Genomic DNA, 18,344 nt, shown 5'->3' with positions numbered 1-18,344 from the left:
ATTTATAAATGCTTTATTGAAAAATACACTTATTTTCATATAAAATTACAGTAGCAGTATCTTGAGAGGTTTTATAAATATTTTTGCAGAACACTATTCTAACTGAACAGTGTAAGTTCCATATTTCTTTCAGAGCAATATGAAGTTACCTAGTAACTCTGTTTATACTGATTCAATTTACAATTGAACTTTCTCCCTAATAAGATTATTCATTCAACTTTAAAACTGCTGGAACAATAGTGATTAATAAAGGTATATATAGATAATTCAGTAGCTGTTAAATTAACATTTTCTAATCTGTATAAATGGTACTGTGTACTAATAAAAACCTAAAATTCTCCAATCTATTTTTTTAAACTTCCAGGAACACACCCAAAGATATTTAAAAATACCACCTTAATAAAGACATGTCTTTTTGGATAACTACCTCCTAAAGGAAGAGGTCATAATTTTTCATAATAATCCCCTTAATTCAACTTGATTTAAAATCTTTACTTAGCCAGCTGATCCCTATCAACAAAAATGGAGAATTTAAAACACTTGCCCAAAAGGTAGCTACTGGGGCTTTAACAATTTTAAAAAAGTACAAAAGCATCAAAGAAGATATTAAGCCTAGAAGTTTTGTACTTAATAAAGTTCACATTGTAGAAAGTGCCATCGCAAATATACAGCAAAATCTTGGTTACAAAATCATGCTTTTTACAGCCCTAAAGTGCCACTTCTTATACAAGTTCACTCACACATTGCACACTAATCAAAGACTTGTCACACTGCACCACACCTACTGGGGTAGGGAAGAATTACACAAAGGAGACGGGAGACTTGGACTGGTTACCTGGGACCTCCAAATCTGGGCGCTTTCCCAATTTGTTACCTTTTAGGAATGCAGAAATCTCACACTCCTACCAAGTGTTTCAGGATGAAATGCCAAGTTTCGCTTTTCATGAGGGCCAGGGCTGACCACAAAACAGGAATGAACTGAAATATGGTTCCTCTGCTGGAACACGTTAACAGAGACCTCTTCTACACACGAGTACGCTTCATTCTCTGCAGTACTTGTAATACTTGGAATAGCTTTACCAAAGAGTTAAAAAAATCCAACTGTGTTGGATTCTAGGCAGCCTTGATGGCAAGCACTGCAAGGTAGGAAAAAAGGCAGTTGGGGTAAGTAAAAATATCCTAAGGATACTGGAAGGATTCAGGAAAAGAGCCCCATAATCTAGCATACATGAAATGCTGCTGCTAAACAGAGTTTGTGAAAAGACAGTTTCAATACAACGGACTAACCTCAGTGGGAACCTCGGTCATTAGCTACATCTTGGAGACGACGTAATAAGGCAGAATGATTTTCTGGGCAGATTCTTTTTGCAGGTGATTCACTTCCATCTTCCAAAAGGATCCCTCTCTTTTTGGTTGGAGTTTCTCCTGTCCGTATCATACTGTTAATTTCTCTCAGTCTCTGGTGGCGGAGGTAAAAATAGATATAAAAAGCGTTAAAATTCTAATACACACAGTTCAGTGTAACATCAAAGAACCTCAAATGAGTTAAGTAGTTTACTTTGAAGAGTTTGAACATCTTTATAAGGGAAAGAACTAGCAAATTTTACACCCTTCTGGTTTCACTTCTCAGCTAGCTGAGATGATGACTGACTGGGATAGAGGCAGAGTATTTCTATTTTTTAACAAGTTACATAGCATCACATTGCTATGCCATCTTTAATCAACTTCATACATTTCCATTTTCCTTTTTTAAAAAAGTAACATGACTTTATATAGTATTATGTCCCCTTTTCCCCCAGTCTAGTGTTACTCATTTTTTTAGCAGCCATGAAGTTTCATAGGAGAAGTCTAAATTCTAAAATGCATTATACATCTTCCTCTGAGGAAAGGCAAATTATTTTCTGCATTCTTTGGTTCACACGAGGAACCTGGAGTGAGAAGAATATTGGCAGGGGGCTAGAAAGACTGGTTCTATGTACAGGTGCCTTCAGCACTGAGTTTCCCCAGAGTCCCAGAGGTCGGCTGTTACATTATTTTCGGATAAATTTTTTTTTCACATGCCACTGATTTCATTGTCCATGCTTCCTAGTAGAAAGCATACTGAGCAGATTTTAAATGCATTTGTTTTAGGACATTTCAAACATGGGAATGGAAAAGGATATATAGTGAACCTTCACCTGACCATCACCCTACTTCAGCAATGTTGGCCAGTCTTATTTGATCCATACCTTCATTCACTTATCTCTCAGATGTTTTAAAGCAAATCCTAGATATTTATTTCTTATTCTTAAATAATAAAGGCTTTTCTGAGGCTTAAAACCACCACGGTTTTCTATAATCAGTATATGCATCTTTCCCAAATTTTAACCATTTTAAGCAAGTTTTCCTCTTTCTCCTCTACTCTCTTGCCTCCCGAAAAGTCTGCTCTGCGCTTTCTATCTCTAGTCTCCCACTTACTGGAATGTTCTTACATTGTTAACTATACACTAATTGTATAAGTGGTATTTGTATACATGTATATACAACATATTTTGTATCGTGCAAGTATTAATCGTGTGCCTTACTATATACATAACAATATAGATTAATAACACATTAATACATATAATTTATATACAATACAGTATTTTATACACCATAATTTATATAGTAGGTCCATGACAGTTTAAAAATGAATACTTATTCCCCCCCCGATTCATACAGAATATACCACCTTGTCCTCACCCAATTCCTAAGGACACTTACTGTTACCATTCATTCACTGAACAGATCAGGCTGTGTAGCTTTCTGCTCTTTTGTCTAGGAAGGCACGCATTAGAAATATAATAACGTTCATTAAGTGGGGTTTCAAAAAAATTAAAATGGTATATTATGTACTGTTCAGTCCACATTATGTCGTACACCTTCTCATATCAGTATATACGGATCACATATCTAACTGCTACATAGTATTCTGTGGTAATCTGCATCATAGTTTAATCCAGTGTTAACAATTCCTGAGTTTTAACGGGGGTATTTAGACCATTTATATTTACTTGCTCTTTGTTTGCTGTCTTCTTCCTTTTTTGGCCTTCTTTTGAATTGAATAGTCCTATTCCAATTTATTTTTTCTGTGTAACTTTTTAATCCGTTTGGAACCTAATTTGGTATGGGATGAAAATCTACTAATAGGGAAACAGAGCAATGCTCTCCCCGCCATCTGTCATCAATCTCTCCATGGTACTGACATTGTGTTTTTTAGGAATCTGCATGTGTTTTTCCTGTGCCATTTGTTATCTATGTGTGTTTTCTGAACAGTCTTTATAGGTATCACTTAAGGACCTTTAAGATCTAGCTGCCTCCTTAAGAGTAAGTAACATATGATTCCCAGAGCTCTAGCCTTACTGCCTCAAGGACTTGTTTCCCTTTCTTGTCCACTTTATCCTGGATGCCCTTCCTTCCACACCTCAGCAACCTCCTAATTTTTCATCTGTTAAGGCTTGACTCAAGCTTCCCTACCCACTGCAGACTGAGGCAGATGCTACCACTTAAATCGGTGCTACTGTGCGTATTGTTATAAAATGCCCGTTTCTCCCCTTAGACTAAGAATTCAAAGGACAGAGACAGTTCCTGTCCCAGAGACAGGCACTGAGTAATCCGTCAAGGGATCTGGATTTTCTTTCCCTAACAGAAATTTGGAATTTTAAAGTTTTACAAATGGGACAAAAAAATATAATTCCAGATTTATAGCAGAATGTTCAGATGCGCAAATAGGAAAAAAGGAATGAAAATCCAAACCCCTTTCCCTGTTTCCAACTTGAAAGTTCTCCCCCAAAGCCTTGTTTCCTGCTGCTCTGGGACCACTGGTTGCTCTTCCTTCGTGGATCCCATCACTTGTGTGCGTGCTGAAGGTTTCCCAACAACCCTTAGAATCCCGAGTGTGGGGCTGGTAAAGCCCAAGCTCTACATTAGGCTCACCTTTGAAGGACTGTTGCTGAAGTAGTAGAAAATCTTTTCTCGAGGAGAAAGCATCCCTTCATTTTTATGCGGGGAAATGTAGACGGGATGGTTCTGAGACAACTGTATTCGGCGAGGAGAGCCTGTTCTTACAAATGGATAGGGAGAGAGTGGAGGAGCATCCATCTGTTTAAAAAAAAAATTCTAAGGTAAACGAAATTCCTAACCAGTTACTTTTTTGGGAAAATGGTCATTCTTGCTGAATCAGTGAAGAGGTATAACAAACTAAGTGCTTTATGAATGGTAGATAGTGACGTATTCGGGGCAAAAATTAAATCTAAAGAAAACCATACGTTAGGAATCGGTTAAGTGCTTGCTTTGTGCCACTGTTTTAACCATTTTTAATATATTAGGTCATTTAATCCTCACAACAACACTATAAGCAAAGGACTATTTCTATTTCCATTTTATATAAAGGAAACAATAGGCACAGAGAAAGTTAAATAATTTGCAAGGTCACCAGAGCTGGCAAGTTTGGGGTAATTTCAACTTATGCAGTCTGTCTCATATGACTACTTTGCAGGGAGTCCAATCTTATTCATGTTTAACACTTCACAACAGTAGAAGTTATGTTCATTAAGCAAATTATTTCTGTTAAAGACTTTCTCAGTTTTATTTTACTTAACAAAATAATTATTTGTCAAACTAGTTTACACAGAATTAGCTCAAAAACGTGATTTCTCATTCCTCACAAGTTAAAAAAAAGTATGAAATAATCCTCCTCAGACTTACTGCATTTGCCTGTGAGTACTTCATGGCAAACGTTTTAATCTGTTTGATATAGATGTTGTTGTAGAACTGGATGAGGTCTCCCCTCTCTTCCTCCTCTACATCACTGTTGGCCCCCGTGAGGCGAGTCGGGGTAGGAGGGGCGCTGCTCGGCTGTGGGACTGGCAAGGTGCTGTTGGACCTCATGACAGGACTGGAGTCTCTGCTGGCTGTACCAGGTAGAACAGAAGGTGTTAAACAGGGAGACTGCTGGTGCAGTTTGCTTTTAAAAAGAAACTTCAGGAAGAGGAGGGTGAAAAGCTACCCGTTCTCCTTGTTAAACGGTAGCAAATGGGCCCTCTACACCGAGGAGCAAAGCACAGACAAGGTATTTAGTACTAACTCTGTGTGTGTGCATGTTCAGTTGTGTCCCACTCTTTGCGAATCCACTGGATGTAGCCCACCAGGCTCCTCTGTTCATGGTTTATCCCAGCAAGAATACTTGAGCAGGTTGCCATGCTCCAGGGGGGTCTTCTCACCCCAAGGGTCGAACCGACATCTCCTGCTTTCCTTCATTGGCAGGTGGATTCTTTACCACTCAGCTACCTGGGAAGCCCCACTAACTACTATCATGCTATTAATGTAGCAAGGGCTTGATTAATTGACACCAAGTATTCATTAATTGTAGCAAGTATTCATTAATTGACACCAGTTTTCTAGGACCGAGCCCTGCATTAAGTGGTATAAACCAGCAATTAAGTATGGTATTTCCATAGCATGGTTTCTGTTGACATGCCACATTTTTCTGGAACTCAGGTTAACAAATGCCTGTCCTCCCTAACCTTTTCTAGTACCCCTAAAGAAAAATGTTTATGCACAATGTGTCTCAAAACCATGGAATAAAGGACAACTTTGCTACTAAATTTAGAATTGTTTATTGTTCCAACAAATCTTTTCCCAATAAACTTTTCACAGTTTCTACAACAGTAATTTTAGTAATTCTTTAGTCCTAGACCTAAAAAAAAGAGGAGCTCCTAATTTAGTTGTATACATTCGTAAAGATCCCACTTACTTCTGTCCTTGTTTAGTTCTGTCGGAGAATTCTGATGGCTTCTGCTGTCACTGCTGCCAGAATTTCTTCTCCTTTTCCCTTTTATCAAAACACTTCTATACACCTTTAAACAGAGCAGGAGAAGGCAACAGAACAATATCTACTGAGCACATCCTAGACTATACAACTTTCATGGCATTTAATCCTCACAGTTCCCTACAGTAATAGCTGTCCTACTCAGGGGAGGTTTGTAAATGCAGCCAAGGTTATGTATCAGGGCCTGTCAGGCTTCAACTTCCAAGTGCTGCCTACAATACTATAGAGCAGCAATAATACCTAATTATAAAATCAAGTCATTCTAAGTCAGATACAAAGATCTTACCGACCTATTTCTTCGAGGCAACTATATAGCATTAAAGGTAAAATGGGTTTTAAAATTTCACTTAATGCTATTTTGGTTAAATGTGTAGCACTGTGTGTCCTAAACCAGACTGAATTCAAAGTGACATAGAATCCAAACAGCAGCTTCCTAATTTACATCTATCTTGTAATTATCTGAATTAAAAAGGAATCAAATATTTTACATCATTAACTTTGGGGGAAAAGAGAACTTAAACTAATCAAGATGTGTGGCTGTCAATAATTAAATAAGATTAAGATAGAATCCTATTTTTTATCCTGGAGAAGAGGCTACAGAATCACTTGTAGCCTCTTGTAGTTAATTTTTTTATATGCATCAAAAAGACTTTCATCTTTATTTTCAGCCCTGAGGGAAAATGTAGTTACCTGGCTCCGGGCCTGTGGCTGAGTCCTATAGCAACGCATAATATTCTGGAAGGACTTGTCTTCTTTTGTGACCTGGCAAAGAATAAGGGTACACACTGAGAGTGAATTTGACTTCTAGCCTAATATAGTATGAGATGATTCCTGAACGTGCTCCCCAGTGACACTGGTGAAAATCGCATTAAAAAACAACCATTTAAAGTCTCTGGAAATGTCTCTAAAAAGCATACAACAAATGAAGAACTATATATTCAAGTAAATCTACTAATTCAGTAACAACAGAGGGAATATGTGGTATCTGAATCAAGACCTAGAATAAACCATAGTGACAGAAAATTCATTAGACAAATGAAAAACTAGATTTGAACTGGCAAAGGAAAAGTTTAATAAACCTGAGATGGAATCATTCACAGAACAGAGGATAGAATGAAGAAAAATTAAAAGTGCTTCAGAGAAATGGGGCATACCATTAAGCTCATCAAGGTCACATAATGGGAGTACCAGAAGGAGTGAAGCAGGAAGAAATGTTCAAAGGCTGAAACCTTCCAAATTTATTTAAAAAACATTAGTCTCAGTTCAGTTGCTCAGTCGTGTCTGACTCTTTGTGACCCCATGGACTGCAGCTCGCCAGGCCTCCCTGTCCATCACCAACTTCTGGAGTTTATTCAAACTCATGTCCATTGAGTCAGTGATGCCATCCAACCATCTCATCTTCTGTCGTCCCCTTCTCCCACCTTCAATCTTTTCCAGCATCAGGGTCTTTTCAAATGAGTCAGTTCTTCACATCAGGTGGCCAAAGTTTTGTGAGTATCAGCTTCAGCATCAGTCCTTCCATTGAATATTCAGGACTGATCTCCTTTAGGATGGACTGGTTGGATCTTGTAGTCCAAGGGACTCTCAAGAGTCTCCTCCAACACCACAGTTCAAACGCATCAATTCTTTGGCGCTCAGCTTTCTTTATAGTCCAACTCTCCATACATGACTACTGGAAAAACCATAGCCTTGACCAGACAGACCTTTGTTGGCAAAGTAATGTCTCGGCTTTTTAATACGCTGTCTAGGTTAGTCATAACTTTACTTCCAAGGAGTAAGCACCTTTTAATTTCATGGCTGCAGTCACTATCTGCAGTGATTTTGGAGCCCCAAAAAACAAAGTCTGCCACTGTTTCCACTGTTTCCCCATCCATTTGCCATGAAGTGCTGGGACCAGTTGCCATGATCTTAGTTTTCTGAAGGTTGAGCTTTAAGCCAACTTTTTCACTCTCCTCTTTCACTTTCATCAAGAGGCTTTTTAGTTCTTTACTTTCTGCCAGAAGGGTGGTGTCATCTGCATATCAGGTTATTGATATTTCTCCCAGCAATCTTGATTCAGCTTGTGCATCATCCAGCCCAGCGTTTCTCATGATGTACTCTGCATATAAGTTAAATAAGCAGGGTGACCATATACAGCCTTGACGTACTCCTTTCCCTATTTGGAACCAGTCTGCTGTTCCATGTCCAGTTCTGTTTCTTCCTGACCTGCATACAGATTTCTCAGGAGGCAGGTCAGGTGGTCTGGTATTCCCATCTCTTTCAGAATTTTCCACAGTTTGTGGTGATCCACACAGTCAAAGGCTTTGGCATAGTCAATAAAGCAGAAATAAATGTTTTTCTGGAACTCTCTTGCTTTTTTGATGATCAAACATGTTGGCAATTTGATCTCTGGTTCCTCAGCCTTTACTAAAACCAGCTTGAACATCTGGAAGTTCATGGTTCACATACTGTTGAAGTCTGGCTTGGAGACTTTTGACCATTACTTTGCTAGCGTGTGAGATGAGTGCAATTGTGTGGTAGTTTGAGCATTCTTTGGCCTTGCCTTTCTTTGGGATTGGAATGAAAACTGACCTTTTCCAGTCCTGTGGCCACTGCTGAGTTTCCCAAATTTGCTGGCATATTGAGTGCAGCACTTTCACAACATCATCTTTTAGGATTTGAAATAGCTCTACTGGAATTCCATCACTTCCACTAGCTTTGTTCGTAGTGATGCTTCCTAAGGCCCACTTGACTTCGCATTCCAGAATTTCTGGCTCTAGGTGAGTGATCATACCAAGATCTTTCTTGTACAGTTCTGTGTATTCGTGCCACCTCTTCTTAATATCTTCTGCTTCTGTTAGGTCCATACCATTTCTGTCCTTTATTGAGCCCATCTTTGCATGAAATGTTCCCTTGGTATCTCTAATTTTCTTGAAGAGATCTCTAGTCTTTTCCATTCTATTGTTTTCCTCTATTTCTTTGCTCTGATCATTGATAAGGCTTTCTTATCTTTCCTTGCTATTCTTTGGAACTCTGCATTCAAATGGGTATATCTTTCCTTTTCTCCTTTGCTTTTTGCTTCTCTTCTTTTCACAGCTATTTGTAAGGCCTCCTCAGACAGCTATTTTGCCTTTTTGCATTTCTTTTTCTTGAGGATGGTCTTCATCCCTGTCTCCTGTACAATGTCACAAACCTCCATCCATATTTCATCAGGCACTGTCTATCATATCTAATTCCTTGAATCTATTTCTCACTTCCACCGTATCTCTGGTAAAGGATTTGATTTAGGTCATACCCTGAATGTTCTAGTGGTTTTTCCTACCTTCTTCAATTTAAGTCTGAAATATATCCACAAATTTTAACAAATTCCAAGTAGGACAAATGCAAAGAAACCCAGACACTTAGTAAAAGATTTGAAAGCCAAAGAAGGGGAGACTCTTGAAAGCATCAAGAGAAAAGCAACCTTTTGCTTACTAGGAAACTCTAATAAAGTAACAGATAACTTCTCATTAGAAACTATGGAAGCTATGAAACAGTGTACAGAGTAAAATCTAAGAATCCAGTATGTAACAAAATTATCTTTTGTAAATGAAAGTGAAATGAATACAGTCTCAGCTAAACATAAAGACAGAAAACTTGCTGCCAGCAGAACCATCTTACATGAAAATACTAAAGCAAGTTCTTCAAACTAAAAGTAAGTGACCTCACACAGTAATTCAGCTACACATGAAAAAACAAAGAGCAATGTAAAAATAATTATGTAACTAGAAAGAATACAGAATGTGTATTTCTTCTTAACTGATTTTTTTAATTGTATAAAACAAAATATATACGTGAAGAAATGTGATGTTATATCTCAATAAAGATGGGACCAAAAAAAAGGCAGAGCAAAAATAAAAATATAGAAAACCCTAAAGAAACCACTAGTAAAAAAAGTGTAAAACTCAATACTGAAATTAAAATGCCATATTAGAAAGTATTTACTGCATGCCCATGAAAATGGAAGCAGTCAAGGAGAGGATCTAAAAGACATGAGGCAAAAAACACAAAAAGGAGAATGTCAGACATAAATCCAGTTACAACAATGTTAAATGTGAATGTATTAACACAGTCAAAGGGAGAAATTGTCACATTAGATTAAAAAAAGAGATCCAACTATATACTCCATATACAAAAAGCACTTTAGGTTAAAGCAAACAGATTTAAAAGAAACGGATGGAAAGAAGACATATCATCCAGCAGCAACTCAAGAAAGCTGAGTGGCTATACAAAGATCACACCATAAAATGGACTTTAAAACAAAAAAGTTACTCGAGATAAAGAGGGACATTTCATGATTATGAGGGGTCAATCCATTAGAAAGATCTAACAATTAAAAATATACAGATACCTAATAACAGAGCACTAAAATACATGAAGTAAAAACTGACAAATTAATAGGGAAATAGACAATTCAATAATATTCAGAGTTCAATATCCCACTGGCAATAATGGATTGATCAACTAGACAGAAGATCAACAAAGAAATAGCCTTTATTAAGAAAAAAAAAAAAACACTAAAAAACCTTACATCTATAGATGTAACACCCAACAACAGAATATATATTCTTCCCAAGTGCACTCTGAGCATTGTCCAGGATAGACCACAAGCTAGGCTACAAAACTTCGATAAATTTAAAAGGATTAAAGTAACTAATACAAAGTGTATTTTGGAACCACAGTGGATTGAAACTAGAAATTAACAAATTTGAGAAACTCACAAATACATGGAAATTAAACAACATACCTAGATAACCAGTAAGTCAAAAGACATTAGAGAATGCTTTGAGATGAGTGAAATAAAGACAGAACATACCCTAATTTATGAGATACAGCTAAAGCAGTGCTTAGAGGGAAATCTATAGCTCTTAATGCCCATAGTAAGAAAAAAGAAAGATTAAATTACCTATCCATCCATCTTAAGACACTAAAAAAAAAAGCAAACACAGCCTAGGGAATCCCTGGTAGTTCAGTGATTGGTACTTGGCACTTTCACTGCCAAATGCCTCGGTTCAATCCCTGATCAGAGAACTAAGATCCCACAGGCCGTGTGGCAGAGCCAGGAAAACAAAAAGAACAAAAATAAGCCTCAAGGAAGCTTGAGAAAAAAAAAGAACAAAAGCAGGCAGAAAGAAGGGAATAATAAATATTAGAGCATATAATAATAAGCCAGAAAGTGGTTCTTTGACAAAACCAACAAAATTTTCAGCTAGACTGACCAAAATTTTTAAAGAAGAGTGTCAAATTACTACTGACAAAGAATAAAAAGGACTAAAAGGAATATTATAAACAATGGTGCCAACAAATTAGAAAGCCTGGAGAAAACAAATTCCTTAGAAAAGATACACACTACCAAAACCGATTCTAGAAGGAATAGACAATCTGAATAGACTCATAACCAGGGAAAAAAGAATCATTCAGCAATAAACTACCCACAAAGAAAAGCATAGGCCTGAAATGTCCACTAATCAGAAGGTAAAATATGGTTAAGATAACAATACTCCTTTACTAATCTACAGATTCAACATAATCTCTATCTGAACCCCACCTGACTTCTTTATAACAAGAAGAATAGACAAGTTGATTCTAAAATTCATCAAGAATGTCAAGCAATTTAGACTAGCCAAACCTTGAAGAAAAAAGTTACCGAATTTAAAACTTGGACCATTTGTTTTAAAATGCATAATGTTATGTGAGTTTCACCTTAATAAATTATTTTTAAAAACAAAGATAATGAGTGTTAATGAGAATGTGGAGAAATAAGGACCTTCATATACTATCTGTGGAACTATAAAATGGTGCAGTGACTTCGGAAAACAGTCTGGCAGTTCCTCAAGCAGTTAAAAATGGAGTTTACCACATGACCCAGCAATATGCTCCAAGGTATATACAGAAGAGAAATGAAAAAATGTCCCTGCAGAAACTTGTATACACATGTTCATTAGCAGCATTATTTATAATAGCCCTGAAGTAAAAATAATCTAAATGTCCATCAACTGATGAATGGATAAACAAAATATCATATATTCATACAATGGAATATCATATTCTAAAATTGACTGTGGTACTTGTCACACATATCTATGAATATACTAAAATCCACTGCGCTGTATATTTTAAATGGGTGAATTATTCAGTATGTGAATTTTACCTTAGTAAAGCTGTTAAAAGTGTTCTAAAAGTAAGCAAGTAGCATCTTTTTCCTTTTATATTCCTGATGGTACTCACCTTTGCCATCACATAAATGGCACACATTAACAACTGGTCCAGATGTCTGTCCATCATAAGTTCAGGACACTGAATTATGGAGAATTCAAAGCAGGTCCAGATTTTTTTCCTCAGTTCATCTGAAATATCCAATTTAGCACAAAGATCCCGAAGGCGGACACCTGCTAAGTGATAAACCTAGTAGATAAACAAAAATGTTATATCTCAAACTTTATCTAACCCTTGTATTTCCCGAGTTGTAGACCTGGTGAAGGCATGTGAAAAATTACCTTCCTAAAGAAAAGCGATAAAGAGCTGGTCTTCCTGGGTCTGACACTGCTGCTGGTTAAAGGCAGGCCTTGTTTCGGCTGTGGTCCACCAGGGGAAATCTGTTGAATGGCCACCTGACCAGGGACTTGCAAGGTTGTTCCTGTCACCTGTTGCGAGCTTAAGCTTCCAGCCAGGGCCTGAGCACTGAGGGGCTGGATGGAGCCGGTCACAGCTTGCGCTTGCCCCCCAACATTGACTTGGACTGGGAAGAACGTTATTCCTCCATTCTCATTGGCAATACCTAAAGTTTGTTTCAAAAAAAAAAGCACAAAGAAAATGTTGATAATACCAGATTCTCTGGGCAGAGGTTTCCCATTTTTCCCCTCCCAACCCCTTTCCTAGTCTGCGCTTGTCTCGTATCATCATTCCAGCCAAATCTCAAGTAATAAATGCCAGAGAAGGAACTCAATATCCAATTCTGCCTTCCTTACCTTGTACAGGAATGGTCACTGTTTGTCCATTGTTGGCTGTGACGGTGGCTGTTGCCATGGTGACCAAGGTCTGTCCAGGAACTGGTGTGACAGATACAGCCTCCCCAGATACATTCTGCATGGGGACAGTATTGACTAGAGGCTGCGGGGGAATGCGTCCAGGGGTCCCTCCATCCGTGGGGCTGTCATTCTCCACAAACAGTCGCCTTCTGGTAGAACTGGCTGTTGGGGAGCTGTACCTATCATACAGTGTGGTTGCAGATGATATGCCTAGGGTCAGAAAAAAGAAGAGATCGAACCATTTAACTCAAGGAGACAGATCTGACTTCCATCTAAGATATTATGCTCATAACTAAGTGTTTGAAATACATTATAACTGAAAAACAAAAATTACAGGAATCACATCATAGCTAAATTCAATGGATGAAAATTCAACTGAGTACTATTAAGAGCAAAATTTAAAGGAAGGATTTTTCTCTATTTGTCTCACACTGTTGCTTTTTTCACTATATCTTCTGTTAAATCAAACTAGACTTTTCCCTCCACTACCATGAGGTCTTGATTTAGGGGCATTTTGAATAACTATTTTTCTACCGTATTCAGTTTCTACCTAACACTCAGATAACACGATTTCACTGTAAAGCTACTACTTGATATGAAGACTTGATAGACTTGAAATTACTGTGGTAATATTTGGGGCATTTACTCTCCATTTTATGCATTTTCATCATTGTCATTTTTTACACATAGAAAGTTACTAAAATATAATAATGTTATTCAGTAAAAATGGACGTACATGTTTTAGATTCAATTAAGCTGAGTTTACTATTTAAACAACCTTACTGAGATACGATTCACATATATTTCACCCACTTAGATTGTACAATTCAATGGTTTGGGGTATATTACATCACTGTTTTTTTTTAAGTTGTGATAAAATACATATAATTTGGCATTAAGTATACAATCTAGTGGTATCACATTCACAGAGGGTTTTGCTGATAGCTCAGCTTGTAAAGAACCTGACTGCAATGCAGGAGACCCCCGTGCAATTCCTGGGTTGGGAAGATTCACTGGAGAAGGGATAGGCTACCAACTCCAGGATTCTTGGACTTCCCTAGTGGCTGAGCTGGTAGAAAATCTGTCTGCAATGCAAGAGACCTCGGTTTGATCCCTGGGTTGGGAAGATCCCCTGGAGAAGGGAACAGCTGCCCACTCTAGTATTCTGACCTGGAGAATCACATGGACTGTATAGTCTATGGGGTCGCAAAGAGTTGGACATGACTAAGTGACTTTCACTTACTGTGCAGACCACCACTACCACCACCACCATCTTTCCCCAAAACTTTTTCAACATCCCAAACAGAAACTCTGTTAACCAGAGTAGCTTCATCTGTTGTTAAGTTTGAATCCACAGCAATCTGAATTTTTGAGAATCATCCCTTTCTCTTTTCCATGTCTAGCTGTAAAAACTGCACATGAGTGGGTTTTAAGTATTAAAATATATGTGGGGGGTCAGAAAAGGATTGATAGTATTTCTGACAGACTGTGGCTTAAACATTTCAATTTCTTGATGATACAAAAGCAAACAAATTTACTAGATTTACATTTGGAACAAAGCTGCAGATTTAAGAAGAATACATTAATTATGATCATTATCTCTGGATAAACAAAAAAAGTTCTATTGTATAGCACAGGGAACTATATTCAATATCCTGTGCTAAACTATAATAGAAAAGAATATGAAAAAAAAATATATGTGTATAACTGAGTCACTTTGCTAGATAGCAGAAATTAACACAATATTATAAATCAACTATAGTTCAATACAGTTTTTTTAGTGTTTCAAATTATGATCATTATCTTGTAAAATATTGAAAGACCTCATGAATATGGAAAAGTACAAAAAATGAAGTTTAAAGTGGATAACAAGCAGAAAAAGTTAAGCCATAATGCCTCCTCTTTCAAAAATGAGGAAATTTTCATACAGATCATTCATATCCATTGACAATGCACTGACATAGAGAGATTTCTGATTTTAAAACTGATCTTCTATAGCCAGTGCTTATCAATTACATTAAAAAGTTAATCTAGAAATAATATCCTTCTAATGGCATCTAAGGATTTAGAACTCTCTGGATTTATAGAATTGCTTTTAAAAAAGTAGTTTTATCTGAAGTATGTGTTGCACTTGGCAACTGTTATAAAGAGCTGTCTAAACTGTAACCAGGTGAATAGCAAAACTTCCCTTTGCTGCACCTCAGGGCCAGTAATGCTGTTATGTTAACCAGGGTTAGGTGGCATTGCTCAACTGACAAGAGTCAAAGCTAAACATGCCCGGGAATTCCCTGTGATCTGTGGTTGGGACTTGGAGATTTCACCAATCCTTGGTTCAGTCCTTGGTCAGGGAACTACAATCCCACAAGCAGCAAGGCATGGTCAAAAATTGAAAAACCTGAACACACTCAGGCCATTCAGTCCTCTCAACTCACTGGCTCGTCTATATCTAATTACATCATAGACTCCATCTTTAAGAAACCTTTTCCTGTTTCTTCTGAATTTAAAAGTGATAGATATTCATCTTAAAAATTTTATAGAGATCACCTGGAATTCTATTACCCGACACTAATCATTTATGGTTTGGTTTTTCCATTTCAGCCCTTTTGTGTGTTTATAGGAAAAAATATACTTAAAAAATAGGAATCACAGTAATATATAGCATTCTATCTATTTTAAAAGATACTTATCATACATTTTCCTGTGCTCTTTAACTGATCCACGTGACACTATAATGCATGGGTTATTTTCTTCTATATATATCCTAATAACTTCACTTGTAGTTTTGGATGGAATTTAAATCCCCAAAATACTTCCCCTAGTATTTTAAACTTACTTCTTCCGAGTCCTCCAGTATCAGCACGAACTTCACTCACCCTTCTGGGAGTCAGAGGGGAGCCAGCAATACAAATTTCATCTGCTCTTTCCAGGTTCTGAGGTGGCATGACCTATTAAGAAATACCATTATTCAAAAAAGTTTTTTTTTTAAAAAAAACACCAAAAAATAATAATCTAAGGCAAAAGGAAATTATCTTGGCTCATCAGTTTTTCCACCTAAATAAAATCACCTATCTTTTTCACTTTCATACTGAGTTTAAAAAAAATTCTGGGACTTTCTTGGTGGTGCAGTGGGTAGGAATCTGCCTGCCATCCCTGGTCCAGGAAGATCCCACTTGCCCCCGAGCAATTACTGAAGCCTGTGCACCCTGGAGCCCGTGCTCTGCAACAAGAGAAGTCACCCAACGAGAAGCCTGCACACTGCAACTAGAGAGCAGCCCTTACTTGCAGCAACCAGAGAAAGCCCAAGTGCAGCAATGAAGACCCAGCACAGCCAAAAAAAATAATAAGTAAATCTTTAAAAAAAATTCTGGCAGGTTTAAAAAATTCAAACCTAATAACTGGATACTAAATACAAATTAAACTTCATTACTCATTGGAGAATTAGACAATCAGCCATTTTAAAGTATAGAAACTTGATTAGGAAATCAAGAGAGAACACTGAATTCTTACTCTGTCACTAAAACCTTGGGGCAGTCACTAATCATTTGACTCTTGTTTCCTCGTAGATACAGAGGTGACTGTACCGAATTACACCCAGCTGTTACCCTCCCACACTTACGAGCAAGATGCTAAGTTTAACTGTGGTCAGTGAAAGAGAATTATGAATAGGACAGATGTTGGTAGGCTTTTTGTCACAGAAAGATGTTAAGATCTTTTCACAAACCTCTTCGCATGTGGGAACTCTGTTTTCATTGTCTCTAATCCTGTCCCAGAGCGGAGATTCTGGTTTCCAAGCTAAATGATCCAAGATTTGTTCTTCAATCTGATTAAGGTGTTTTACCACCTCTCTACAAAGGCCATCTTCTGCTCTAATGAATACTTCTATCACCTGAAATGTTTCAAAATGTCTTGGTTTGTTTAGTAATAACTTTTAACCAGAAAATTATTCAAGTGGAAAAGCAAAATGGGCAAATATATTTCAATATTTTTTACATATTTATAGAAACAGAAGTCAATTAATGAAAAATTAAGGTTAAAGAATACTATTTTGAAACAGCTGCTCTTCATTTCATTACCTTATTTAAATTGCAGGTATGAGCCATCTAAAATCTTTTGTACAGTAATACATTTCAAAAATCTTTAAATTAAAAAACATGCTCTATCTACTGAGATTAAGATACATGACTCAAAATGTGATATTTAAAAACTGAAAAGTCTATGCCACTATAAAAATTAGTTTTGACTAGTGTATGAGAAGGCAATGGCACCCCACTCCAGTACTCTTGCCTGGAAAATTCCATGGACAGAGGAGCCTGGTAGGCTCCAGTCCATGGGGTCGCTAAGAGTCGGGCACGACTGAGCGACTTCACTTTCACTTTTCACTTTCATGCATTGGAGAAGGAAATGGCAACCCACTCCAGTGTTCTTGCCTGGAGAATCCCAGGGACAGAGGAGCCTGGTAGGCTCCAGTCCGTGGGGTCACTAAGAGTCGGGCACGACTGAGCGACTTCACTTTCACTTTTCACTTTCATGCATTGGAGAAGGAAATGGCAACCCACTCCAGTGTTCTTGTCTGGAGAATCCCAGGGACAGAGGAGCCTAGTGGGCTGCCGTCTGTGGGGTTGCACAGAGTTGCACATGACTGAAGCAAATTAGCAGCAGCAGTGTATGAGAATTAAGATAAGTTTATATACTAAATCAATATCAAGTGGGAAACCAAATCAGTGCTGTAACTGTGTGCCCCTATATAACATGTGAAAAGTTCTTTTCTGAAAGACACTTTCATTTAATTTTCATAAAATTAAAAAGAAGGTTGCTATCATGATTAGCTAGTGATAATTTGCTACTTTTTATAAACTTTCTTACCTTATAAAAAGAAAGTATTCTAAAAGACTATCAGATAAATGGAGGAATCATATGAAACTTTTATACAAAATAGGTCATACATATTAAAAGAATTTATATAGTTCTTAAGACTCTCCTTTTTCTTCTCTGCTCCCCATTTAGAGTGGAAATTATTAAATATGTAATTTAAAACAGAAGAAATGTACTTCCATATTAAAATGGATTAGATGACTAACAACAAGATGTTACTCTCTTCTACAATTTCCTCATCAGTATCAGATTTTCAAAAATACCTTGTAAAAATGATAAAGTGGCACATCAAATATTTCAGTAATAAATGGAAAATTCCCAGGAGGCTTATAAGAAAAAGTGACGACCTCAAGGCAGCACGCCAAGAGTGATCTGTGGAATGCATCTTGTTCCAGAATGCCCTATAAAAAAACAAAGCTTCAATATCTAGGAACATTTTTATACTCTTCTGTATGTCTCAAAATTAAAAAAAGAAAAACCATTCTAAAACAGCCTTTTAAATTTCACCAACCATATACTATTTTTATTGAAGTTCAGTGGATTTACAATGTTACGTTAGTTTCAGGTGTACAGTA

General features: G+C 37.2%; 1 protein-coding gene across 2 annotated transcripts in view; it reads right to left on the bottom strand.

The window, feature by feature from the left end:
* RBL2 (RB transcriptional corepressor like 2) overlaps positions 1 to 18,344 on the bottom strand; it is a 54,264-nt gene that overhangs the window by 7,729 nt on the left and 28,191 nt on the right. The window contains exons 12-23 of one of the 2 annotated variants that reach the window (XM_052655395.1): positions 18,033 to 18,170; positions 16,619 to 16,783; positions 15,731 to 15,842; positions 12,838 to 13,107; positions 12,367 to 12,647; positions 12,098 to 12,274; positions 6,542 to 6,613; positions 5,777 to 5,879; positions 4,729 to 4,934; positions 3,958 to 4,122; positions 1,288 to 1,459; positions 4 to 1,136 (exon numbers count right to left, since the gene is read on the bottom strand). In XM_052655395.1, the coding sequence (XP_052511355.1) occupies positions 1,289 to 1,459; positions 3,958 to 4,122; positions 4,729 to 4,934; positions 5,777 to 5,879; positions 6,542 to 6,613; positions 12,098 to 12,274; positions 12,367 to 12,647; positions 12,838 to 13,107; positions 15,731 to 15,842; positions 16,619 to 16,783; positions 18,033 to 18,170 (1,860 nt within the window). In that variant the 3' untranslated portion in view covers positions 4 to 1,136; position 1,288. Of the gene's footprint in view, positions 1 to 3; positions 1,137 to 1,287; positions 1,460 to 3,957; positions 4,123 to 4,728; positions 4,935 to 5,776; positions 5,880 to 6,541; positions 6,614 to 12,097; positions 12,275 to 12,366; positions 12,648 to 12,837; positions 13,108 to 15,730; positions 15,843 to 16,618; positions 16,784 to 18,032; positions 18,171 to 18,344 lie in introns of those variants that run through there. The other variant, XM_052655394.1, reaches the window with a different exon arrangement.

Source organism: Budorcas taxicolor, chromosome 18 (genome assembly GCF_023091745.1).
Source record: "Budorcas taxicolor isolate Tak-1 chromosome 18, Takin1.1, whole genome shotgun sequence".
NCBI lineage: Eukaryota > Metazoa > Chordata > Mammalia > Artiodactyla > Bovidae > Budorcas > Budorcas taxicolor.
Note: the sequence above shows the minus strand (reverse complement) of the source record. Positions and strands in the feature narration are given on the sequence as shown.